Genomic DNA, 26,197 nt, shown 5'->3' on the forward strand with positions numbered 1-26,197 from the left:
GAGCGGGCGTGGGCGCACAGGCGCATGCACCCTGACGTTGCAGGCCGGATGTGTGCATGGCGGGACCTGGGGTGATTTTCCTTGGTTTTTGGGGAACGTTGCCAAGTTGCATGTCACATGCATGGAGGGTCCCCGCGATCGGAAACTTGATTTTGGAGGGTGGCGCTGGCTCAGTCGTGGGCCTCCCCAAATAGGCATGTCCCTTGTTTTAACGACGACTACAGAACACTGCAACTCCAAGGGTTGAAGGATGCCCCATTTGTATTTCGGCGAGGGGAGCAGGACGAGATCTGCAGACTCGATGGGTAACATCAGCATGAATTTTCCAGGAAAGCCCCTGGGATATATGGGAAAAGGAGCAACGGGGGAAATGCCGAAGGGTTCAGAATCCTAGTTGATACCCTGCCTTTGAAGTACGGACCGCTTCCTGGGGTGTGGTGTGCTCTCGAAAACTGATGTAGTGGTACTGTGCTATCGTCGGCTTCTAGAACTAAGGGTCCACAATGCTATTAGTGCAGACAACAATGTGCATTCTTACAGCTGGCTATCCACCTACTCAGGCATCCGCCCCGCTGCCTGCTTGGTCTCGTAGCGGGCGCGATACATTCCTTGCGCGCAACATAGAACCAAGACAAAATAAAACGACCAAGACCAGGTGAGCCAGATCACTCAATCATGTCAATGTCGTCGGCGTTGGCAGGCACCGGAGCAGCTGCACTTGAGCCACCGTTCGGTTGAGGCGCAGTCTCTCCGGAGTTTCCTGCGCCGAAATAGTCCGCCATCTCGGCATCCAACTCCTCTTGAGTCTTCCGGGCCCGGCCTTCTCTGCCTGATCGGCCACCTCTTCCGCCCTCTTGATCTCTATCTCTCGTACCTTCTCTACGAGCTCCTGGTCTACGGCCACCACCGCTGCCGCCACCGCCACCGCCGCCGCCGCCGCCACGTCGCCGAGGCATAGGGCTGCGCGAGCGGTTCCGGGGGACGTACCTATCGATTCCTCTGCTCGCGGCTTCGTCAACGTCATACTTCCGTCCAGGCGACATGGACCTTGATCTACCCCCAGGAGCAGAGATACGCTCAGATAAGGGGCGTCCCGGCATCACCGCCGAGTCGAATGGGTTGCGAGATCGAGGTGCCGACCCACCGGCCATGATTGACAACCTGATAGGTTGACCTGAGGAGGATTAGAGTCTCGAGCGGCTCGAAAAGAGGCTCGGAGTACGTACCGTTCGCATTAGCTCCATCGAACTCCTTGATCGCCTCCAAAGCATCCTCTCGGGACTGCATCGTGACGAAGGCAATGCCCTCAGAACGGCCCGCGCGGTCATATTTGAGGTCAAGCTTAACAACAGGGCCAATCCTGTTGAATAGCTCCTATACAAGTCTTAGCTCTACAGCCATTGTTGGATCATCTCCTGCTGTTCGTACCTCCAAATCCTCCGGGGTCAAGTCGTAGTGGACGTTTTCGACGCGAATCTTTGCGCTGCTAGAATCTCTAAAGGTATAGGTCAGCATCCGCCTCCTGTGGTGAATGCGTCAAATCTACCTTTGTTCTGGCTCGTCACGTCTCCGTCGAGAAGCCGGGGCACGGCGGGAGTCTGTTCAGAATTAGCCGTTGTCACACGGGACTTTGAAACCATCCAAGTCGTACCGTGTTCTTCAAAGCGATCGTGCACCCATTCACTAGCAAGGCATTAGCTAGTCGCTCGCTTGCGCGTGAAAATCTGATCGGACATGCCTGTCGAGGTTTCGGGGTTCGTCTCGGAAGGACTGTATCGCAGGACGACGACGCCTGTTAGCTAGGCCCTTGCAATTGACAGGAACCGCTCCCGGTCTGCGACGAGATGTTCAGCGCGGGCCGGCAGCTGCGAGGAATCCGAAATCGACCGGGATGAGGAGGGAGGGTCATTCAACCTAGTTGGTGAGTTTAGTGATCTCTCAAGGAAGACGCAAACTTGGCCGTACCTTTTTAACGCCATCACGAGGATATTCTTGGCGATCGCGTTGTTCGCGTCTCCGAGGAGCGCCTCCGCGGCGGTGGCGAGGGCCGTCGTTCTTCTACGATGAAAAGTAAGCTCCGAGGCCGCATACTGCACGAGGCTGCATGAGTCCGTACCTTTTCGGCGAGAATCTCGTCGAGGCTGCGGTCCACGTTGTCCGCCATGGTGAATTCTTGGGGGAGGTATGTCCTGCGGAAGGAATTGAAGCAGCGCAAGCTGTCGAATGGAGAAGATCGAATACTTGAACCTCCGTTTCGTCGGAGGTAGGTTTTGCTGCAGGATGAATGGGACAACAATGCCAGTCGCGACTCGAGTCGACCCGACTACCGGCTGAGCGCGGATTGAATGGAGCATCCGGCCGCCCACAACAGGTGTGGCGCTGTGTGGGGGAGGATTTTGAATATGTGGCTGAGAGCTCGCTAGATTAGGCGCGGCTTGCCTCATTCGGCTAGCTTCAATTGGCTAGCCAGGCATGGAACAAGAAACCTGAGAATAGCTCCCCATGTTAGAGGTCTGCTTTAGTGGAACCCCTCTGCAAGTCTCAGGGATCCAGTTATCTGGCCCAGGGCCGTTCTGAGCCAGTGGAAGTCTTAGCACCACTCAGCGCGTCTGTCACACGCTGGTCGCAAGTTTACAGCGTGCTGTCTGGCCTGCCCCGTCAGCGCCCTGCGTCACTTGATGTGAGGCATATGGATTCGGCCCGGAATTAGTCCTCGAGGGGAGATGACGCTAAGCCCCTTTTGTGATCCCAACCTGTAAGTTTAGTGTAGAGCTGTCCTCGCCAATGCGCATCCCTTGATCGACCAGCCCGTCAACGTGGGAATCTCGTATCTGGCCAAATTTCTCGCTCCTCCAGCGCGAGACACACGAGGAGAAGCGCTCAGTGTCATCTTTTCCAACCACTTCGTTTCTCGGGAAATTCTCATATTTCTCGAGCTTTTACTAAAACACGAGACGAACCGCTTTCCCGAAGGCCACTCTTCCAGCTGTGCGATACGAACCGCTGTCGACGACACCCATTGAACCCTCAATAAGCTTTATGACATCCGCATCCTCGTCTTTCCCGTGAGACCGCCACTCATGGCTCGCCCTATGGGGTCAGTACGCTTGAAGAAGGCGAACCCAGTGACCCTTCTTCTCGGCGCTGTCCTTTGCATCTTCATCATCGTCTTCCTCGTCGGGCCTTCCAAGACGTCCAAAGCAGAGCCGGCCGGCACTGCCTCCCACCATCTGTCGCCGCCGACCGCACCCTACCGAAAGAAGGCCAAGGGCGATACAAGGCCGCCCCCGGTCGTCCGCTATAACTTGAACAATGTCACCATCACGACCGACCCCATTGGCAATCGCGAGGCCGTCCTGATCTTGACGCCAATGGCGCGGTTTTATCAAGAGTACTGGGACAACCTGTTGAATCTCAACTACCCCCACGACCTCATCTCTCTCGGCTTCATCTTGCCAAAGACCAAGGAGGGAAACGCCGCGACAGCGGCGCTTCAGGCGCAGATCACCAAGACCCAGAGCTCTGAGAAGCACCGCTTCAAGAGCATCGTCATCATGCGGCAGGACTTCGAACCAGCCATCACGTCCCAGGACGAGGGCGAGCGGCACAAGATGGAGAACCAGAAGGCCAGGCGGTCAGTCATGTCCAAGGCCCGCAACTCGCTGCTCTTCACGACACTGGGGCCGCAGACGTCGTGGGTGCTGTGGCTCGATGCCGACATCGTCGAGACCCCGCCGTCCCTCATCCAAGACCTGGCATCTCATGACAAGCCCGTCATCGTTCCCAACTGCTTCCAACGGTTCTACAACGAAGAAACCAAGAAGTTGGAGGAGCGGCCCTACGACTTCAACAGCTGGCAAGACAGCGAGATCGCGCAGAAGATGGCCGAGACGATGGGTCCCGACGATATCCTTCTCGAGGGCTACAAGGACATGCCGACATATCGTGCTTTGATGGCGTACTTGGGCACCGACGAAAAGGACACACAGATGGAAATCCCGTTGGACGGCGTCGGCGGCACTGCGTTGCTCGTCAAAGCAGACGTCCACCGCGATGGAGCCATGTTCCCGCCCTTCTCCTTCTACCACCTCATCGAGACCGAAGGCTTCGCCAAGATGGCGAAACGTTTAGGTTGGCAGCCGTTTGGACTCCCAAATTACAGAGTAAGCAACCCGCATCTTCCCGTCGTGAATTGACCCAGCCTCTGACACGATATAGGTCTACCACTACAATGAGTAATGACTCAGCGCCACGATGGACGGGAGCTGGAATACACACGCATACCTCAGCAACATCCCCTCCTTCGGCCGCTGTCATCAGTGTCACGGCAGCGGCATGACGAATTTTACGCGCATACCTCACTGGAAAGAACTCATGGCTTTTTTTTAGTGTGCAGATATCCTTCTTTGTATCTTGCCGACATAATTGCATTCAAAATATTTTTGGGGGGGAATAGGGCAAAAACAGTGGAAGACAGGGCGTTTATTTTTGTAGTATATTCACACACTAACCACACAACAAACTACACAAAGCACCCTTTATTTTCTGCGATGGGCCGGCTCAGGAGTCTGGAAAACGGAGGGGGAGCCGGAAAGGGCGGAAGGTCATCGCGCCTGGGAGTGTAAGAGTTAAACGAAGCGCCACGGGATCGAGAGTGGCGGGGGCGGATCACGGGTTGCGCAGGAAACTTGCAGCATTAGAAGGAGTATCTTTTTTTGTTCAACGACTGAAGGGCTCCGGTGTGATAGATCAATCATATCTTATCCCCAAAAAAACAAAACCAAAATCGTGTCCTTTCCGTCTGTATGATTACATTCTGATATGTGATATGTTGCAGCCCTCAAATTTCCCCCAGCCCGCACGCCGTTCCGTCCTAATCAATAAAATCTCCCATAGTGTAAACCGCTGCCGAAACCCAATCCATACCCCCCCTCCCTCTCGGTATATCGCCCTATCTCCTGACAGGAGCCGTCCCAAAAACCGTCCCCCCTACTTCGAGTCAGGGCGTCCAACTCTCCCTGCAGCCCCCTCTTATGATAACAACAGCAAGACCTCACAAGCACGAGCCCCGTCCAATTGGGGGGCGAGCGAGCATTGCATCATTGCCCTTCATATCTCCCATCGTCATCGCGACACCAAAACTCGACGAGGGCGCGGGTGCCAAGAACATCACCGCCGCGCAGTAGCGCCGCAACGTCGACATTGAGCGGGGAGTCTGTCTCCGGGTATGCCAGCAGCGTGCGCACGGCGCGCACGCTCTCGAGGATGCTATACGCCGGCGTCCAAGCGTCTTTGAGCAGGTCGAGGCAGATCTCGCCGGTTTGGAGGGCAATGTTCGCGTGCACGACGGGCGTTACGAAGCGTATCGTCGGTGGGTGGAGGGGGTAGTCCGTCGGGATCTGGATGCTGAGCAGCCAGCGGCCCTCTATTTTGAGACGAGAGTGTCAGTCATCATCTGTTTGTCTCTCGGAATGCGAAGCATCGCGGCCGGGTAAATGGCAAACTGCGAGGGCTAAGGAGAACGGGGTGTTCAAGTACCATCATATCCATTCCCAATCCCCCGTCCATTGATCACAGCCTCCCACGAAAGCAGGTCCTCGTCATTGACGGGCCCGAGCCTCTCAATCCCCCTCTCGTCCTTCTGTTCCGCCCGCCATACGTCCAGCTCCTTGATGAGCCTCTTGATCGCGCCCCGCCCGTCCGATGACGACTTGGACTTGGACTTCTTTGCGCCAGCCGGATTCGACTGTGAATCGGGTAGGTTCTGGATCCGCCACGACATCTTCAAAGGGTGGGATGGAATAAAAGTAAGAACTCTTCCGGCGTGCTGTGCTTCCTCGGCGACAAGTAGGCAATGTTCTGCGCTGCTCACCCTGGAGAGAACAACAAGGGCGGCGGTACACGGCAACGGCTCGCGGGTATAGGCAAATTGCTTCAGTCAGAGGTAAGAAAAATATAACGTGGGATGTTGCAACTCAATCGTCAAAGTCACGTCGAACGGGCAACTTCGAACTGAGCTTGTTGTAGCTTTGCAAACCTTAAGCGCGGGAGCTCTGGGAGACGCCCAAACCAAAGGGTGGCCAGCCAGTGGCCGGCCGGGTCACGCCTCACTTTCCTGGGGTGCCAATGAGAAGTACCCTGTGACGCGGCAGGTTGCGGTGGAGCCAGCGGGCTCAGCCGAGGTACCCAGACCAACCTTCATCTCAGCTTTTGGTTCCTGATAAACACCACCCGGTCGCAATATCCTCGTCAATGCCTGTGCTGGCGGCATTATCTGATGCCAATCCGTGGCATCTGCACGCTCTCTACCGTGTCTTGTGTTGAATTGAGGGTCCACATGTTTACATCACTACTATACCGATAAACCATGCACCACGTATCCGTTCAACTTGTTTGACTCTCAGAAATATGTTCATTAATATTTGTCTACGTCGCGATTTGTGCCATCTTCCATCGTCTAGAGGGTTGGAACAGCCGGCCGGCCAAAGAACTGAGGGGGGGCGCAATCGTGCCTCGATTTGTCTGCCTCGCCATGTTTTCGCCTTCCTAAATTCGCAATCCATTCCCGATATGTCCAGAGAACGGAAACAAAACCATTGAACCACATGTTTCCGCCCCTGTAGCTGCCACCAAGACATGTATGGCCGCGTACCTGCTATGCTCATGCAAACTTGCTGCTCATGCCATCATCACAAAAAACGCCAAATCCGTGTCCCAAAAAAGCTCTGCCCGTTGAGCGTGCTCACTCCTGCATATTGCGCAGCGGATGGCAGCGAGCCAAAATAAATAAAATGCCACCCCTCCCTGATAATAGGGGTTATGTCGGCGTTATCAGCCGACAAGGCGACCGTGCCGAAGGTGTGGTCCCTATTTCAGTGGAGAAGCGCAATATCCCGCCGATTGTATCCGGCGAGAGAGAAGGTGTAGAAAGGTTGTACAAGAAATCCATATACATGCGTCATGAGGCCACCATTGTAGTTTGAGGCGAGAACCGAGCAGGTGGTGACCAAATGCCCGGGTTTGTTGGTGAGAGTCTTGCGACTTGCGACTCCCGGACACACATCTAAGCTGAGGTGTCCTCTTTGCCCTTCCAGAATCGCATCATCCGGCTGAGGCGTTTCGATCGGCTTGACTTGTGTTTCTTGTCGGCATCGCCGTCGTACGAGACCTCCATTGAGAGCTTGCTGCGTTCTCCATGAGAGCTGCTGATAAGCCTGCTTAGACTGGCAAGACTGGATCTTCTGCGGCCGAAAGCTGCCGAGGATACCGACACCGGTCGCTGCTGGTCAGGCCTGAATCCTTCTTGTCTCAACTGAGAGTTGGTTGCAAAGGAGCTGTCTCTGGTCATGGTCGAGTGGCTGGATGTCAGAGAAGGAATGTCCACGGAAAGTCTGACCTCCGGACCTGGCTCGCCGAGTAGTAAGGATTGGAAGTTGTTCTCCTCATTGACCGAGGAAGGAGCTGTGGAGATTCGCTGAGCATCGTACGACATTGGAGAACGAGGCGACGGGAAAGAGGAGGCGTGGCTAGTTGAGTACGGACTGACAGGAACGTGGGAGGGTGTTGGCAGATGCAAAGGGCTGACATCGACAGGAGCAAGGTCTTTGCTTGCAAGGATTCTGCGAGGCGAGGGAGTGGCAGAGCCCGTGGAATCCGCCTCATCGTGGAAGATTGAGCTGGTGCGAAACTCGGGAAACTCGGGGTAAGAGGGCTCCTCGAAGATCACACGTTCTTGAAGAGAAGCCATCGACTTCTCGGACTTCATGCTGGCAGGCACCTTCACCGCCTCCTTGTCAGTTGGTGATCCACCCTGGTTGCTGTTGCTTTCCGCAACGCTGACGGGTGCAGCATCAATGGGGTTCTTGATTGATTTGGTGGCAGGCGGCGTTGCCTCATCGCTAGATGATTCCGTGTCATCTTGAGGAGCAGCTTTCGAGGTACTGCCATTGGCCTGAAGCAGCGAGGGCTTGCCCGTGTTTTCATCGTACTCCTCATCCTCCTCAAATACATCGGCCATGGTTGAGCTGCTCCCGAACCGATGAATGCCGAAACGGCCGCCTTCAAAGGGTACCATTTCGGGCGCACTCTCGGCGCGTCGGTGGTAATGCATTCCCGGTCCACTAAAGCCCTTCATGCCCTGTGCGCTGTGTAGTTTGCGCTTTGAGGACCCTGCGGCTTGCTGGGCTGCATCCCATTCGGGGTTGTTGGCAAGGGGCGTGTTGAAAGGACCCAGAGCGGCATCCAAGTCGATCATGGGAAAAGACGAGTCGTCCTGGGCAGATACGGGGCGCGGCTTCCATTCTTGCAGACTCTGGGGTTGACTGGAAGTGTCCGTGACGGTCAGTGTCGGTGTCACTGGTTCAATGCAGACTTCAGGCTCAGCCATGAGGGTGTCGTCCTTCTGTTCTATCGTCTCAATTCGAGCCGCAGTATCGCCTGAAAGATCCAGGTCTTGGCACTTCTTAGCGCGCGGTTTGCTCTTGCGTGTCAAGATGGATCCAGCCCAATTCTTAACCTTCTTCTTCTTCTTCTTGGACTTCTTGCCATCATGGTTGTGACCGGCGTGTTCGGATGATTCCGACGTAACAACCGATTCTGATATATGCTCCGATGAAGATGAAGAAGACGCAGAACTATTAGGCTTAGATGCAGACTCGGAAGAGCTGGAGCTGACAGGTCTCGTGCGTAGTGGCGAGGCTGCTGCGGCGAAGGGGTCGAGTCCAAAGAATGACCATCTCTTCGGGGTTTTTGTCGGGCTTGGCATGGGAGGGCTGACGGTGTTTGCTTCCGGCACGTTAATCAGAGCAGGGATCGAGTTTCTCCTCCTCGGAGATGCTCCAACTGATTGGATGCTCTGGGATCGTTCCAGAACAGCTCCCGCAGTACTAGGTCTGGATTCGTTATTCTGTCGTGACGGGGTGAGCACGAGAGGGATCACGGGCTCGCTTCCCGCGTTCGCGGTTGTTGGAATGGAGATAATCGACGAGATGCTGCCAGAGACAGAGTGCCCACCAGGCCGGGCCGTCACCGTGCTGGAAGTATCACTGGAAACCATTGACAGTGGGCGCGGGATGAACTCGAGGGTATCAGAGAAGCCAACCCGAGCACGGGTCACAGGCCTCCCCGCAGGTGACGCTCTGCCACTGGAAATGGCGGAATCTGCGGTCACAGGCCTGCTGAGCTCCGTTGGTACCTTGAGGGCTGGCTCAGATTCAACGTACTTCAACGTCTTCTCAGCCAGTCCCGCATTTTGGTTTTCTAGGCGTCGATCAAACTCAGCAGGGCTTGTTGGGGCGCTGCTGCCTCGCAAAGTTCCCGGTGCTGGAGGCTGTACGATGAGTGAAAGATCGTGACTTGACAGCGCTGCAGATCGTCTATGAGCATGGCCGCGGCGGGGGTGTTTCGTGGGAGGTGGCTGGAAAGTTGGAGATGCAAAGCCACTTTCGGATCTTGTCGGGCTAGTGCCCGTCACGGTGATGGAGTCTCCCGAACGGATGCTTCCTCCCACAAACTCGCTTCCCCCTCTCCTGTGTCCGGGTCCGACTAGTCTGGAAGGCGATGGTACGAGTCTGGGGGACACGGGTGGAGGGGAAAGTGGCGGACTGAGCAACGTGGTGTTGGTATCCGGTGACAGCGAAGCACCGGGGTTGAATGTGAAATTTGGGAGCGCGGGCGATTTTGAGGGGTGATCCGCTAGATCGGCAGCGATGCTGAAGGTAGACCGATCCTGGATCTCGATTGCGGACAGGGGCCGCCGCCCGGTTGCTCGCGAAAAGGATGATGGCGCAGAGGCCGATGAAGGCCTCGCCGGGAAAACGAATGGCGGGTTCGGCAACGGAGGCATCGTTCGAGGAGATCGTGGCTCCGAGGAGGATGTTGAAGAAGTGGAATTATCCAGCATTGCTGGGAGAGAGATCGTTTGCATCGAAGACTGTTCCAAAACCTGAGCGCCTGGGGCTCCCATCATACTCTCAGGTCCAACCGTGGTTGCCATCTCTTGACTGAGCCGCTCTGCGGCTACAGGGTCGGTCAGCAACTAGGTGGAGGACATAAAGAGGGCGCGAATGCGAGATGGTTGTTGGTAATTGAGAAAGGAAGTCGCTCGGTTTTCGACGTGTACGACGCGTATAGGATAGTTTGCGAAGTGATGAAGAGATTGGTGATTAATTCTGTAGCATCAAAGGCTTAGCAAACCGGGCTCTTTATGTATCGGAGCGTCGTAACACGGAATTGAGCTGAGGGCAGGCGAGTAGGCACCTTTGGGGTTGTTGAATGCGGCGCGCTGACGATGGGAATTGGGACGAAATTGGTGTTCACGAATGCGTACGTGACAGAACCGGTCGACCAGGTAAGACAAATGCTATTTATCGAAGTTGAAAATTGAAGTGGTTGTTAAGGAGCGGACGGTGCAAGACCAGAGGCAAATCTGCAAGATTTACAACTAGAATTGAACCACGAAACAGAAGTCAAGGAACGACGACGGCCTCTAAAGGTATTGGGGGGAAGAGAGTTGATGGGAGGAAGAGGGGGGTTGCGACGCGGAAGACTAAAGAGAGGATGAGATGGATGGGTGGATTTGGGATTAGAATTGGGGACAGACACACACACATACACACACCAGTGAGAAGCGACGAGTCGGGTCCAGCGGCCGGGGTGTGGGCGACGAAGGGGGGGGTGTAAACGGGGCCAGGGAGGGTGTGAAGGGGAAATCTCAGTTGGGTTTGGACTGGCTCGGGGGGGAGAGAGGAGGGAGCAGCAGGGACGACGACAAGGGGGGGTACAACTGTGATTCCAAGTCAGTCAGAGCCCGGACAAGCAAGGCAGGGGCGACCAGGGGTCGGCGAGGTTGATGGGGCAGCAGCCCGTAGCGCACTTACCACTGCGTACAAAAGCAGTAGCCAGGTAAAGTACTCGTCACAGCCAGCAGGGCGCGACGAGGTACCTCGCATTACAGGTTATGAGCGCATCCCAGACGACGCCAAACAGTAAATAAGGGTATGTACCTGGCAGAGAAGTGCAGCAAAATAGAGTCAGGTACGACACGAGAGAGGCAAGAGCATCATTCAGGATCATGGGTAGCGAGCGAGCGAGCGCACAGCACAGCACAGCGTACAACAAGCCCATCTAGATTGCTAGTTGGGTTGTCTTGAAGATCAGGGTGGCCGGATACTGGACACACTGGACAGACAGCCTCTCTCGTCCGAGCCTTTTCTTTAGATTATCTGCGTCCTGAATGTATCTGCGACTGTCCAGTAGCACTGCTGCTGAAGCTGCATTCACACGCATGCGTCGCAGCAACCAGACGGGCCCTGACAGATACATGTTCTGCCCTGCAGCTGTACCGATGTACCTGAGCTGAGCTGGGTGCGTCGAGCAGCCGCCCTCCATCAAGTCGTCCAGTCAAAACCGCTCAGTTCCCGGGCAACCTGGGCAACGGTTGCAACGTACTCGGTAGAGTGCGTGCTCGCTGAGAAGTTGGCTGCCACACCTCTTCGCTTTGCACCTCCGTGCTAACCAACTTCAGCGTCCCATATCAGTTCGCACTAAAATCGGCCGTCGTTAGGCGACCACAGCCCCAGGCTCGTCTTTTCTCCTTGATCGCCCTAGCGGCCAGCCAGCTCGACGTTGGCTTGGTTGGCCAGGCGGGCTAGACCAGGTTGCCAGGCACAACCACAACCACCAAGGCAAAGCAGCAGCCACTGGCGCCGATGACGATTTCTACACCGCTTCCCGCTGCATCAAACACCGTTTGCCTATTGCCATCCTTTGTCTCATGCCACTCTGCTAAACTTCTGGGTTGGCAAAGGGAATCTGACTTTTATCGAAATGGTTTTGCGATAGTCTGAGACTGCTACGGTGGATGCATCTGACAATGACCGGGCTGCATGTCAAAGGGAACCTGGAAAGGGAAGTGGACAGGAGGCAGGGAACAGAGGGCGCTGAAAGTTCAGTGCACGCTGTGTCGTGCATTCTGCGAGGAACAAGGAGCAACGGTACATTGTATTCGTGACCGTCACGTCCCTGTCCTGTCTCGAGGTACCTCACCTCCCCGTCAGGTACGTATCCAGCCTCCATGTAGCGAGACCACACACACATACACACACACACACACACAGGGCAGGGGAAGGCAACTCTGGCTTATCTCACGGGCAGCCGGCCGAGACGCTGCACAGTCAGCCTCCCGGGCGAGAAACCTCTATTCATCAGGAAGGGAGGCACCCACTGTGCTGAATATAAGAAATGATAAAACACGCGCAAATTCAACCAGTTTGCGGCGTCGGCAATCTGGGCAGCCCATTTCAGCTCAGTTCAACACACGGCACCTCCGGCTTGGACTGACTGATCAGGGATGGAAGGGAGAACGCCCGGACTGGTGCAATGTAGGAAGACCGGAGGACCAGCAAATGGTAGAGGCAGACCAGACGAATCACCACATCGCGCTGCCTGACTAACCTAACGAAGTCGAGGTAGCCATGGCAGGCAACCAACCTGCTTTTCTGCAGGTACAGGTAGAGGTAGGAACGACGGTGGCTCCCTTCAACCACGCCCCCTCCCTCTCCATCGCTGCCATCCGCCCCTTGCGGCAATTGTGGGAGAAAGCCACAGAGCCTCGAAATCGTCAAAAGAAGAGACGAGGCGAAAAGGTAAACCGAAGAAAGTCAAGTCATGTTGCTGTCACGTCCTCTGCCCAAGCACTAGGCTTACACTTTCGCTTCGCACTCGAACCTAGCTGCAGTCCCCCGTATAGTGAGTGTACTAGACACCTTCTTTTCTTCTTCTCCCCGACCCGGGCTAGCCGGCCAAGTTTCAACGTCCATCAAAGACACTGGTCGTATTCGACTCGGCAGCCACGCCGCGTTCTGGGAACTGACCAACGCCTCGGATTCTACCTCGAGCTCAGGGCCAAAGCCAACGCGGTCGAGCGATGTGTGTGTGGGCTCACTGGACTGTCCAAATGTGGCTTCCAGGAAGTTTGGATGGGCGCTGAGGCGGCACAGGAGCCGAATTCTCCCTCCACGTCCAAATCCAACGGCGGCCTCTGACTGGCCGACTGTCTCGAGAACGAAGGCCGGCAAGGGTGCAAAACGTATGTGCCAAGGCCCCCTCGTCACTTTTTTCCCACTCTTTCTTGCTGGGCCTCAGAACGCCCGCGCACCCCCAGGCCCAGAGAGAGGCGAGGGGCCCCTCCAAGCCTCAAGAACCCCTCCCATCTCCATATTAAATCAATCGGCCAGATGACCGATAGCACCTGGCAGATCTGCTTGCTTTTTTTCCTTGGTCTGGAAAGCTTTGGGCTACAGCTGTGGACAAGCCATAAAGTGTGCGTACAGGTGAAGGAGCAGCCATCTTGCTCTTTTTTGCTCGGGCGTTGCGAGGGATACAGATGCCCGCTGTGGACGTTCGTCTGTTTGGCTTTCGCTTTGGGCTTTGGGACGGCATATGGATGGATCCGCGACTTTGCGCCGTCCGTCTCCCCGGTACCTGATGCCGGGTTTCGTCTGTCAGTGAAGTCCTAGTGTATGTATGACGACGGCCAGTGCAATATCACGATGGGGAAACACGCCGTCTCCTATTAATGGTCACATCCAAACGCGTACAGGATGGGATGGGATTATTACCTTATTTCTCCCATGTTGCCCGTATTTGACGCCCCGTTTCCTGACACCCCTGGCCGCTTGGTGGGGGGGGGGGGCATGGCACAGTTGGAGCTGATGGAGGCAACACGACGCGACCCCAGATGGGACTGTGCCTCTTTCTGTCACTGGTAGGCCAGGCCGCCTGCACCGAGCGCCCGTTACCACGCACAAAGGCACGAACGGTCACAGGACTGACTGCACATTTGAGTGTCGAACCATGGATACATCATCGGCGGCGCATTCAACGTGGGCGGATAAGCCATAGCCCCCATAGCATGCCTATCAAGGCTTGCAACCAATTGCACCGGAACAAGGAGAGTATCACACCGCGCAACTCTAAAGTCTGTTTTCGTCCTCGTTGCCATGGCTGGGAGCCTCAAATCGCCTCGGTCGCCCGGGCTTCGAAGGCGGCAAGAAGACGACTAGATGGAAACTACTCGGTCCGCCGCCTTCGTTCAAGCTATTCTGCACAGCCCAACTCTGTTGGCCCTAACCATTGCACGCCAGTCCAACGGAAGACGGATAGGTTCTTTGTGCGACAGCAGCGCCGTTCCCCCCGCGGGCTCGGGGGAGGACAAAGAGGCGAAGCTCTCCAAACGCCTAGCCTGCTTAGCGGGCTAGCCCTCAGCTCTCGACCCTTCAATTGTTTCGAGTCGCCCATTGCGACAAGCATCAACAAACAGACGACACCCGCCCGTTGCCGGCCTACCATGGCACCGATATTTCTCCAAAGCCGCTCAACTCACCCTGAAAGTTGCAGCTGCAGGCGTAGATGCAGATGCAGATGCAGATGATAACCTCCGCGCCTCCGTCTCCCTCCAACCAGAATCTGGCCTGTCAATCACCTATGTCGCATCCAAACCCACCACGCGAATGCAGGTCGCAGAGCGCACAGACAGACCTGCATGACGCCACGTACCAATTGAATACAGAACAAGACTTCTCGGCATGATAACGACGAGAGAGATTTGGCCATGAGTCGGCACATTGGTGGACACTTATCACAGCATGGTACGGCATAGCACATCAATGGCAGCTTCCAGGCGGCGGCGACGCCACGTAGGAAACTTGGGCCGATGACACGCCGAATCGCATCGATCCTGCCATGAGTGAGGCGTGCATGGGGAAATCAGGAACAGTTCCTCCTTGGGAACCCTCATCTCCCGGCAAGGAACAAAAATCCTCCTCGTGATGATGCTTTGCCTCCTTGGCTGGCACTACTCCACCAGACCGGGGGTTCCCAGACCCCAGCAGGCCCCAATTCGTCCTGTCCCCTTGTCCAATGTTTCTTTCCCCGACCGTCGTCGGTCTTGCAAGCGCGGCTCCGGCCCAAAACGGCCTAACTTGGGTCAATTCATATCCGATCAGATCTGCCAAATTGTTCTAAGAATACATCCCCAACTTTCCCGCGCCAGCCTCCGTTAACGTTTGTCGGCGGCAAATCAGAGCCCACCGGGCCCGGTTGAATTGCGGATGACCCAAACCAATTTCGCTTGAAAGATGACCAGCAGCCGCTTTCAGAAATTCAGCAGACCCCACGCCTCGGTAATAAAATGAAGCGGTGGCCAAGTCAGCACAAATTTTGGGTACCGCAGCTGTTCAAATTTTTTATGCCAGCTGCCTTTACCTAATCCCACGTCGAAAACCGCTTCGGTATCCCTGCTCCAAACGGTCAAGAATCATTCAAGTATTATTAGGGGCTTTTCATCACATCGGAAACCTGGGGCTGATGCCTGGGATATCCAGGTTAGCCAGGACGTGGCATGCGTACGAGACTTCTCAGTTGGATTAAGCAGCAGGGACCATGTCTCCAGAACCCGATATTCTCGACCGAGTTGGCATCTAGAGAAAAGAAATACATATGCCTGTGTCATCTCGGCAGTCTCGCACGCCGCCACATCACCGGACATGAGCCGTCGTCTGGCTGAAGCTGGTGAATTTCAATTGCAATTTGTCTGATTTGCTGTTGCCCCGTTGAATGTTCAACCACCTCTTCCACCACGGTGCCGGCCATGCCCATGCCAGCGCCAGGCTTGGTGCGCGCCTCTCCGAGGCACAAACGACGTAATGTCTCAAGGTCAGGCTCAGCCCTGGGCCACGACCGTTTGAACAAAGCTGATGGCTGCCCGGGGAATTAGCTCACAATTTCTTGGACACGAACCCCGAATCTTGGGTGTCGCTTTGAACGGCAGGGATATCGGATTGACGTTGGGACATGATGGGAAAGATTTTCGCAAGTCCACCAGGTGAAGATTCAAGAACAAGTCAGCTTTCCCTCGTCGACGAGTCTATCGCGTCAACGATTGGACATGTTTCTTTTCTTTTCTTTTTCCTCCCCTACCTGCCAGTATCCCTTGCGCGTGGCCGAGGCGACACTGCTTCCGTCGCGAACCTGATGCATTCCCACGCGCCCCCTGGCCTCTGGGCGGAGAAGGACCCTGAAGCAGACCTCATTAGCCACATATATGCACGGATCTTTAATCTATGGGGACGCACCGCCACATATGCAATCGGACTGGGCTATCCGACAGCCTTGCCCCGCCGCATTCCAATCAGAGAGAGAAAATCTCTGTTCGGCATTGCCAACTGCTTTCGTGCCACCCGCAGAACATTGAATTTCAACTGCGCAAATTAACGTTCCTCCGACTCGGATTCAGTAATTCTTCAACAGACTTCACCATGTCAGCTGTGGAACCCCAAGCTGCGCCCGCCATTGCCGACAAACCGCTTGGCATGCGGAAGAATGGTATGTCATCAGCTCCATTCTTTGGCAATCCAGGCATGGCGAACTAACGCCCTATGACAGGCAAGCAATGGCACGAGCCCAAGAAGGCCTTTAGGCCTACGTCTGGCTTGACTTCATTTGAGAAGCGCTCCAGGGACCGCGTTGCGATGGCGGCGATGAAGGCCAAGGAGAAGGAGATGAAGGATGAGAAGGAGGCAGAGCGCAAGGTACATTCCGTCGGCCGAGGTCAACTTTTTTCGCGGGGCTTTAGACTAACAGCGATCCCAGCAACGAGTCCAAACCATCAAGGACAGGAAGGCCGCCAAGGAAGAGAAGGAGCGTTACGAGAAGATGGCCGAAAAGATGCACAAGAAGCGGGTGGAGAGGCTGAAGAGGAAGGAGAAGCGGAACAAGCTCATCAACTCTTGAGTGAGCACATACGAGCCGACCGCTGTTGGGGCGGGCATTGCGATTAGATTTTGGCGCCGACAACGTTCAGAGCAACGCCGGCTCCCGTGACAAATACCGAAACGCTATTGGGGAGGGGGAGGGAGGAGGGCCTTCCGCGCCCAGATTCCCGCGGCTCAGCGAACAAACATTGTGTTACAAAGGCACACGGAAGGGCGAACGTTATGTTGGAATACGGCTCCGGAAAGGCATGGTCCTGCGACAAGGGCTCCCCCACGGGGCAGCGAGCACGACACGGAGGCGGACTCGGGGCCGGTAGAGGGAGGGTGGACTAATATGTCGACGACGTGCAACTAAAAGAAGCCCCTCGCCCGATGAGGCTATCCATCCGAGCTTTGCCTTGTGAAATCGGATCAAAAAGCCAGATGATGGAGATGGAACCGGGCCAAACACGAGCTCGAATCATAGTTACATAGAAACAATAGGCGTATGACATGAAGCCCTCTTTTTTTTGGGTTTCTGACCAACAGTTTGTATGGACAGGGAGGCGGCCGGCTGTGATGTTCAGACGGCGTTTCAGGCCATGGGGGAGTACCCCGGGGCATGTGACAGTGCGTCATTGGCCGAGAGAGAGCCCAGCTTCGCCGCGAATCCGTGCACAATGCTCCTCCACACCTTTCCCGATCTTCCACACCGCGTCCTCCCTTTGCAAGGAATCAGCCACAACCCAGGTATTCTCTGGTACAGCATTGACCGTCCCAAGCTCAGGCAAAATCTCACTGGGCCATCCCAAAAATCGTTTGGTCCGGGCTTGACCCTCGGCGGCTCTCGCTGGCGTGCGCGGCTTGCGCGCGGCGGCCGCGGCAGGGCGCATTCCCGTTGTAAAGGGGAGAGAAAGAAGAACAGGGTGAAACCATGTCTGGCACCGGCAGCGCCCACGGCTTCGAGCTGCCGTCGGCATCGGCGTCGACGTTATCGACAGCGGCCGCCATCAGCAACTTTTCCAACAACCACGGCAGCAACAAGAGAGCGTCAACCCCGGTGCCTGCTGCTGCTGCTGCCGCCGCCACTACTCTACTTCCCGCGCGACGCCCACGACACCAGATCACACGTTCCATCACCGAGTTCTCGCCGCCGCTCAGGATGCACCGACACCGGCACAGTCACCACCACCATCCGACGCAGCACGCACTGCATCACAACGCGCAGAGCCGCAAGGATAGAGATAGGCTGCTGCTACTGGACGAGAGGTCGCCGGGCGTGGGCGGCCGGAGCTCGCTCGACATGACGAGGTCGGAGCATGTGACGCCCAGCAGGAGCCCAGACTCGAGCCGGCGGACAAGCGCGCTCGTAGGGCCGCTGGTCGGGGGCGGGGAGAATTTGGTGACGGTAACGCCGCCCGGGAGGAGAGGGAGGAAGGTTGATAATGCGGTTGCGCTGCTGGAGGAGAAGAGCAAGACGGCTAACCGGGTTACGTACGTTTTCCACTTCCAGGACGGACAGTTGCACGCGGGTAGCGGAAGTAACTGGCGCTGACCATGCTTTTTTTTTTCTACACAGGGGCCTGAAGAAATCGTTAATCGAGCTGAGTGGGTTCTCGACGACGACGACGCGGCGGCTGGACGAGACATACTACTCAGTGCTGGAGAAGAAGAGTATCCTGCAGAGCACTATTTCTGCAATCAAGGAGCTCGCGGTGGCCTCGCGACAGATGACTGGCGAGTTCAAGAAAGAGGCCGAGGAAATGTGCATGGACGTCGGCTCGCAGCTTGACTCGTTCGGGCAGTTTGGCGAGCAGGAGTCCCGCATAGAGGAGCTGCAGGGCCGCATCGAGGCCGGCAGGACGCGGATCCAGGGCCTGAGCGAGAGGGTCGACGTTGTGAGGAGGCGGATAGAGGGATGGGAGAGGGCGGACCGCGACTGGCAGGAGAAGACCCGCAAGAGGCTACGGACGGTATGGATCGTCATGTCGGTCATATTTGCGGTGCTTATCCTTCTGTTTGTGGGCGCGCAGTATCTTGGTGGGCCCGAGCTGGAAAACGCTGCTGGCGCGGGTTTGAAGGCCGTTGAGAAGGGGGTGAACCGGAGCGCTGGAGGCTTCGGTGTGGGGGGTGGGAAGACCAAGGGACAAGAAGGGCCGGTGCCGCCTTTGTGGGAGGGCAGGGGTAGAAGAGAGGAAGAGGACCGATTGAGGGTGTTTGATGAGTTGTGACCGTTTCGTAGTGTGGTCTGGCAAAGGGAGACGGCATCGCGAGTATTGCGTGTTAAGATTTGATACCCCGGACAGAGGCAATGCCACTTTTACCAAGCCGCTTTCCCACCGCATGTGGATTTGTAGTAGCATCATGTTGGGAGCGTTTTCGTCCTACAGTCCAAGGCTTGTCGCGACTTGGAAGACCATCTTCTTGTTGGCAGACCTTGAATCACAGATTGTCAACTTCCTTCCGAACGGCTGTGTCGTGGACAGGGATTCAAGCCGCCCCCTAAACACTGGCTTTGAGATGCCGGGCAATGACGAGCATCAAGTAGTCAAACTCGAGGATGGACTGGCTGCCGAGGGGTCTCTTGCTCTTCAGCATACGAGTTCCATGATGCGAGGGTGGGCTTTCCTCAAGTTCCCGTCTTAACAAGGGCATCGATGACTGTCACTCGCGATCTCCAGATTACAGCTCCTGGGGGGTATCTCTACACTCGGCTCAACCAGGCATCACCAGTGACTTTCCGGCCCGCTCAAATATTGCTACGTGAATACTGGGGACAATAGTATGTTGAAGAGACAGACGCCGGGAAACAACTATTGAGCTAGATGCAGGCATCGACATGGTATTGCAAGGGGCTCGCAACACACATGTACTTGTGTACGCGCTGAAGGCCCTGCCTCAAATGTCTTGATACGGCAGGGTATACAATTAAACTTGTTTCTTCCATAAGCATAAACTAGGAGATGAAGGGGGCGTTCGATCAGTCGTTACCATCCCACATGAGTTCCGGGGCTAGCAATGTCAACCATGTCGAGACACTCTTGATCCTACCTCAAATCAAGATATTCCCACACCCCTGATACAACTCTGCCCGTTCCTTTCAACTACCTTGAAATTTCCTGGAACGCATATAATTGGTTTCAAGGTGAAAGCTGGAAGTTGGAACTCAAAAAAGTCGCGGTGTACTGTACACAAGCGTCCTGGATCCAACCCGTTGCAGTCTGACGAAGAGTAGCCATGGCCGATTCCTGCACGTCAAACGCGATCCCATTACTGCTCCGTTGCGTTCCTTTGGCTGCACCACGAACCTGTCCATTTGACGTTTCTTTTGCTGTATTTGCTGCGATGACGTGTCGAGATGCCCGAAACTCAGACCGGACCACCCCTGCAAGGCTTCAGGCCTGGCTCCGCCTTTTCAAAGCGGAAACGGGTACGAGCAGAGACTTCGCTGGCAAACCACCATCATCAACCAGGCTTGACCACCAAACGAACGCTAGCCCGTAGGTCCAATTTGAGAGACTAGGAGTCATCGACCCGGCATTTTGCGTGAAAAGTCACCTGACCGTGTATGGCATGCCGTCGAGCAGCGGCTCTACGAATCGGACAGGCCGAACGACCACTTAAATGAGAATTATGCATATATGATGATGATCCCCGATGGCGCCGCCCCGAACACCGACGGCGGCCCACCCGTGCGTCCTGGCTCCGGCACCGTATCCGGGTAGGCGCAGGGATGCAGCGTGCTGGGACGGAGCCAGTTCGACCTTCTCCTCCCTTCCAGAAGTAAGCTTGAGGACTGGAACAATGCCAGTGCGGAAGGCTCCGCAGGCCGCGGATTCCAGAACCCGTCATTAGTTGGCTTCTGTCGTATCGCGGTGCCGAAAGGGTTTGGCGCGTGTGGAATGGAAGGGAGGGAGACTCCATTTTATTTATTTGATTAGGAAACTAGTCTGGACGAGCAGCCACAATGCATCGAACGTTTGAATCTCTATGCCCATGTGGATACAGCGGGGATCAATAAAAGGGCCGCAGATTTTCAGTCGAAGAAGGAAAGAAAAAAAAAAAGAGGTGCTCTGCTGACGGATCTCGGGTGGTCTGCTCCAAGCAGCTGTCGCGCTAGCTGTCTATTGCCCCATAAGGCGATTCGGTCTCGTCCGGGCCAAGCAGCCGATGGCGACAATGATTGCGCGTCTGTGGCCTTGGCCAGCAAGGCTGACTGATAGCAGACAGTGCTAGCGGGGTTGATTTTCCATGCTTGCACTACGGTTGGAGACCGGCCATCTGAGTCGACGAACAGCATGCTGCAACCTGCGAGTCACTCACACCTTTCAACCTGACGAGGCAAGGCAATGATGTAGTTCACCTTGCCTTGCGTTACCTTGGCCGAGAAGGAAACCCTCCTTACGCAGGGATGAGGGGTTGTCACGGAGGCATAGCACAGCGAGCGAAGCGCGGCCAAGGCCAAGTGCAGTGTCCAATGCCCAGAAGTGTCAAGGTAGCAAGCTGGTAGGCTGGTGTGGCTGAAGTGTGTGAGCCATGTCGTGAAAGTGACGGCTGGACACCAAGACGATGGAGCTTAGTGGGCGTTGCATCCGTCTTTTCTGTCTCTTGTGTGTCTTGACTCGGCTTTCGGCCCAGGTCCAAAGGGTGCGACGTCATGCATCCCCAAAGGGGCCATCGTCGACAGCATTGGCGGCAGTCAGCGCCATGCTCGCGCTCTCTCAGCATTGCTCGGGCCTCAACTTCGTTTTTTTAGGTATTGCGCTTGGGTGGACCAGCCTGGACGGTGAGCATGGCACACGGCTAACGGCTATTTTGGTTTGATGATTTTTCCCCAGTTGGGCGTCGTGTGTGTCGCGCGGTGACTGACACCCTGCCACTCTAACCTTGATTCTCTCCGAACTTTTCCAGTGTCCGGAGGCCCATGGATCCTCCATCTTGCCCCTTCGTTGTGTTATCCGCGCTCATATTCTCATCCACGTCAAACTCGCGCCATTTCGAATCACGGTCAGAGCGAGGAGAGCAGAGGGCCCTGAGGAGGGACTTGAGCCAAAACGTCTTTCTTCTTCTTTTTTGCGCACTTCCGTGTGTTACGGACAACCCCTTCCTTGCATGCGTCCTCCCCTGCTTGTTTTGTCTGTTGTTCTCAGCCCCCCGCCAAACAACGCTTGTTGTGTGCCGTCTCTCCGAGCTAACATGTCCGACATCCGTTGTGCTTGGCTGGTGCGAGAGAATAAACATCCCGATCTATCCCCCCTTCTCGCCTCTGCACAGCTGACATTACGTATTGCCGCACCGAACCAAAACACCTCGCCCAGCTTCCTGGGCTCTGAGCTCATCCCACCTCGTCTCTCTTGTGTCGTGACCTTCCGACCGTCCTCCGTACTGCGGTTCCCCCTCTGGACCACCACCCACCCCCAGCAATCACCCGAGAGGAAGGGCTATTAAAAACCGGGAAGAGAATATTCGAAGCCGACGAGGGGTAACCCCATAAATAAAACCCCAGAGACGGCGACAAACCCAAGGGAAAAAGTCTAAGCGGTTGGAACATCAAGACAATAAAAATAGGCGTTGACCAGGCTCCCCTTCCCTCGAAACAGGGCCCCGCGAACAGCACTGACGTTCAGCTACCTCACTGCCACTTGGGAACTGAAGTCGCCAGAGCCTGTAACTACCCCGCCATACGCGCGTTACGTATAGTGGCCCTACAGTCTGCGCCCCCACTGAAACTTGGGTCCGCACCCTGCAACCTACCCATTGGGATCTGCCGTGCACCTTGGGCACGCCCAGCCTACCCTGCCTACCCGTACCGCCGTAAATTGATTATTACGTCGAGTCCCTCCCCAGCTGCTACTCTGCCGCCGCTCAGCTTGTCCACCCTTCTCGACGTAATCCTCCTCCCCAACCAGCCACAGTCCTTCCCTTCACGAGCTCGACACCTGCAAGAGGCATTCTACGACATATTGCCTGCTACGAGTGCGGTTCCAGAAAAACAAAACACAACCGATCACGCTGATGGCTTCGACATCGCAAGAACAACCGCAGAATGGCGCTGCTGTAGACCCGGCCCTGGCCCCGGCCCCAACAGCCAGAGCTGACGTACAGCTCCCCGTCCGCTCGAAGAGCAATATGTCGATCCCGCCGCCCGGCCAATCCTTGACTGGCAAGCAAGAACATTGTATGTGAATATCTCGTTGTGACTGCCGTGAATCGGAAACCAGAAAAGTTGGCTGACCTTTCGCTACCCAGATCTCAAGCGCGAGCTCATTTCTGAGCAAGTCAAGTACGAAATCTCAGAGCTCAACTCCCCTACGGCCCTCAAGCGATTCGGTGCCCCCTTCAAATCCGACGTTGGAGAGGTTTCCCCTTTGGACTCGGAGCTTCCCATTCTGCGCTACATCTTTGTTCATCATGTCCGCGATTTCCCCTTTCTTGACAAGGCCAAGGAGAAGGAGTTTTGGCAAGACAAGCTTCAGCTGGTAAGCCGAGAAAGCTTCCCCCGCTCTCTGGAACATCCGCCTCCTCCCGACCACTTGCGCTGACTCGTTCGTGATCCTACCCGCAGTTCCTAGAATCATTTGCGACCAAGAACATTTCGTCCTCCGAAGATAGACTTGAAGAGACCAAGCGGCGCAAGCTGGCTATAAAATGTCAGAAGCTCGTCGAGCTGATGATGGTGTCCGGGTGCAAGACCTCCTCCGGCTTCGAGGAGAGGATACGCTTTTCCGAGATCGAGGTCGTCGACAGCAACGCCATCGACACGGGTGTCATGCACGCGTTGCCCGAGGGCAACTACATTAATGGATGGGATGTGAATGTCGCCGCCGTCCGAATCACGACGGAGAGGAAAACCATCAGGTCTCACAAGCACGCCGTAAGCTTCGCCTGCCCATCGCGGTTGAAGAGAGACAACACTGACAGTTTCGGTAGGAATTCATTATGCGTAGTCATCGCAAGGGCGAGCTCGAGTTCTTCATCGGCAGACGATACGGCGATTTTGTGAGGCTGCATAAGAGGCTGCGTCTCGAACTGCCGGGCAAGATTCTGCCCACATTGCCTAAGAAGAACAAGGCGGACACGACAACTTCGGGTTTGTTCTCTTCTCTGACCGGCGGTGGGACTCCTGATTCTTCCGCCTCGTCGGCGTCGTCTGTCTCGACTCAGATGACTAGCCTTGCTCCTCATGGGGGCGCTTCCTCCAAGCTCTCGGTGCTAGGTGAGCTCGCTTTCTTCCCCCGTTTCGGCACGATTTCTGACATCAATAGGACATAAACGCGCGAGCTCTACAGCTTCTGGTCGCAACTCACCCCGCGTCTCCACGGATAGCAGGCCCAAGAGCCCCTTGTCGTTCCTCGGCAAGAAGAACGAGCAGGTGACGCTGTGGCGTGAGAGCCAACGTGTCTCTCTCAGAGCTTTTATTCGCACCCTGCTGGCGAACCCCCAGATAGCGCAAACAAAGGCTATGGAAGAGTTTCTCACAAAAGACCCCATCACGCCGACCGATGCCGATATCGACGACATTGAGCGTAGAAAGGCGGTTGACGCGATGCGCGTAGAGGAGCAAAAGAAGTTCTACGAGATTGCGAGGAAGCGCGCGGCTGAGCTTGACATCTACATGGAAGAGTATGCAGTATTCCGCCCGCCATTCGTTACCGATATTGACAAGTCGCTAGGTTCCGCCAAGAGATTGTGGAGCGCAATGGTCTCACTTCACTTTTCAAGGAGATCAAGGACAAGGAGACCATCCAGGACCTGAGCATTCAATACCGAAAGTTTGCCGAGTGGCTGCGGATAGAGGTCGCTGCAACGATATACCACCTGTTCCTTGCGGAAGACAACTCCCCCGAGCTTTTCGCCCAGGCCAAGAGGATTCACTCGCTCATCCCGTACACCGTCATCAAGAATGTCATCAGGATTGCGAACCCCGCTGCTGTCATGTCCGGTGTTCTGGACATCTTCCTGGCTCAGCCTTTTGGCACCCGCTCGCTGCTGCAGCGTATCTTCTCGCTCACGCTCAACGATGGCATCAAGAGCTTCCAAAAGTCCATCGATACGCTTGGTAATAAGATTGGCGACGAGGCTTTCACATCGAAGTTGAAGATGTACACAGAGGCCGAGGAACACATTAAGCTCGCCATTCGGGAAGAAGCTGCTGCTGAAGACATCGACTTGATTGTCGTCATTCTGCGCTCCGACTACCTCGAGCCTAGTCTGACGTCGGAACAAATCGGCCGACTCTACAACGCTTACGTAGCGTTCAACAACGCTGTCGAGAACATCGACGAGGAGTTGAAGCAAGGTGCTCAGCTCTTCTCTTACCTCAAGCAGTTCTTGAAGCTTTGCACCAGACAACACGACAAGGCCATGATGTTGCAGCTGGTGGAGGAACCAGTCACGCTTCAACTTTTCAGAGACCTCTTCACCATCTTCTACGAACCACTTGTTCGAGTTTACAAGTCGGCCAACGTTTACAGCAGCGTTACCGACTTCGCCGTGTTCTTCGACGACATGATTCAGGTAAGCAAAGCGGTACGCTTTTACCGGTTATATACTGACACGCATTGTAGGTCGTGGAGAAGTGCCAGGAACAGGACGCCTCGGCGGACCCGAACCAGACCGTACAAGCGTTTATCGACCTTTGCCAGAGGCACGAGCACAACTTTTATAAGTTCGTGCACGAGGTCCACACCCACGATAACGGACTCTTCGACCAGTTGATGGGTTGGATAGAAGACATTTTGGAATTCCTCAGAAAGGGCCCCAAGAACGGCACCTTGAACGTCAATGCTCTCTTCGAAGGAGGCGTCAGTTCCGGCGCTATCGACAAGGCCAAGGTCATTGAGGAGGTTAACCAGCTCATCTCTTGGCAGGAAGCCAGGAAGAAGTGGCATCACGACAAGACACGTCAGAAGATGGCTGCCGAAGGAAACGGAGGCCCCGACCTTGTCCCGACGGGTTTCTCGTCGTCGGACTTCGGCCTTGATCAGATGGATCTGGAGGACATGGCGTACGATGATGACGACGAAGAAGAGGAGGATGCGGAGGAGGAGGACGAGCTCGACCCTATCGAGGCCGAGCGCCGTCGTCGTGCCAAGAGACGTGATAGGCTCCGTCGGAGCGCCGGCGAACCGGCCAAGCCGCCCGTCTCCGAGGTTCACAAACTCAAGGAAAACTTCCTTGTCATGTTGCGCGAGGTTCTTGCCCAGTAAGCTTTAGAGAAGCATGATATCCCTGGCTCGGAACTCGGGTTCGTATGCGCATGGGTAGGTGGTATTTTGGTTGGAAGACTGAGGGCAGCAAGCCTCACAACACGGCGTAAATACGGTTTATTGTTACAATACCTAAAGAAATTTCGCGCGGTTCTACTCTACACGTCTCTTGTATCGCGATAAATGTTGTGTGTCGTGAAAGGATTCCTTCTGAGCACAGGTCCTCTGGCCGTCGGC

General features: G+C 55.6%; 7 protein-coding genes across 7 annotated transcripts; 4 read left to right on the plus strand and 3 right to left on the minus strand.

The window, feature by feature from the left end:
• Window positions 1-665: 665 nt before the first annotated feature.
• EsH8_I_001028 (RNA-binding protein) lies at window positions 666-2,164 on the minus strand (the record flags this gene model as incomplete). The annotated part of the gene is made up of 8 exons (XM_083268441.1): window positions 666-1,174; window positions 1,227-1,374; window positions 1,429-1,495; window positions 1,547-1,598; window positions 1,652-1,683; window positions 1,739-1,770; window positions 1,966-2,058; window positions 2,117-2,164. The coding sequence occupies 8 exons, from the start codon at window positions 2,162-2,164 to the stop codon at window positions 666-668; spliced, it is 981 nt and encodes a 326-aa protein (XP_083118879.1).
• Window positions 2,165-3,080: 916 nt separating this feature from the next.
• Window positions 3,081-4,239, plus strand: EsH8_I_001029 (mannosyltransferase complex subunit MNN9; the record flags this gene model as incomplete). The annotated part of the gene is made up of 2 exons (XM_083268442.1): window positions 3,081-4,163; window positions 4,219-4,239. The coding sequence occupies 2 exons, from the start codon at window positions 3,081-3,083 to the stop codon at window positions 4,237-4,239; spliced, it is 1,104 nt and encodes a 367-aa protein (XP_083118880.1).
• An 860-nt stretch (window positions 4,240-5,099) lies between these two features.
• EsH8_I_001030 (ubiquitin-conjugating enzyme/RWD-like protein) lies at window positions 5,100-5,782 on the minus strand (the record flags this gene model as incomplete). Its single annotated transcript, XM_083268443.1, has 2 exons — window positions 5,100-5,425; window positions 5,539-5,782. 2 exons carry the CDS (start codon window positions 5,780-5,782, stop codon window positions 5,100-5,102), a joined length of 570 nt encoding a protein of 189 aa, XP_083118881.1.
• A 1,281-nt stretch (window positions 5,783-7,063) lies between these two features.
• Window positions 7,064-9,994, minus strand: EsH8_I_001031 (uncharacterized protein; the record flags this gene model as incomplete). Its single annotated transcript, XM_083268444.1, has 1 exon — window positions 7,064-9,994. One exon carries the CDS (start codon window positions 9,992-9,994, stop codon window positions 7,064-7,066), a length of 2,931 nt encoding a protein of 976 aa, XP_083118882.1.
• A 6,322-nt stretch (window positions 9,995-16,316) lies between these two features.
• Window positions 16,317-16,791, plus strand: EsH8_I_001032 (CGR1 family protein; the record flags this gene model as incomplete). Its single annotated transcript, XM_083268445.1, has 3 exons — window positions 16,317-16,383; window positions 16,444-16,589; window positions 16,651-16,791. The coding sequence occupies 3 exons, from the start codon at window positions 16,317-16,319 to the stop codon at window positions 16,789-16,791; spliced, it is 354 nt and encodes a 117-aa protein (XP_083118883.1).
• Window positions 16,792-17,685: 894 nt separating this feature from the next.
• Window positions 17,686-18,982, plus strand: EsH8_I_001033 (uncharacterized protein; the record flags this gene model as incomplete). The annotated part of the gene is made up of 2 exons (XM_083268446.1): window positions 17,686-18,245; window positions 18,331-18,982. 2 exons carry the CDS (start codon window positions 17,686-17,688, stop codon window positions 18,980-18,982), a joined length of 1,212 nt encoding a protein of 403 aa, XP_083118884.1.
• A 3,784-nt stretch (window positions 18,983-22,766) lies between these two features.
• EsH8_I_001034 (PX domain-containing protein) lies at window positions 22,767-25,960 on the plus strand (the record flags this gene model as incomplete). The annotated part of the gene is made up of 7 exons (XM_083268447.1): window positions 22,767-22,929; window positions 23,001-23,230; window positions 23,317-23,625; window positions 23,682-23,967; window positions 24,017-24,374; window positions 24,425-25,268; window positions 25,319-25,960. The coding sequence occupies 7 exons, from the start codon at window positions 22,767-22,769 to the stop codon at window positions 25,958-25,960; spliced, it is 2,832 nt and encodes a 943-aa protein (XP_083118885.1).
• Between the last annotated feature and the right edge of the window lie 237 nt (window positions 25,961-26,197).

This window comes from Colletotrichum jinshuiense, chromosome 1 (genome assembly GCF_051148585.1).
Source record: "Colletotrichum jinshuiense chromosome 1, complete sequence".
NCBI lineage: Eukaryota > Fungi > Ascomycota > Sordariomycetes > Glomerellales > Glomerellaceae > Colletotrichum > Colletotrichum jinshuiense.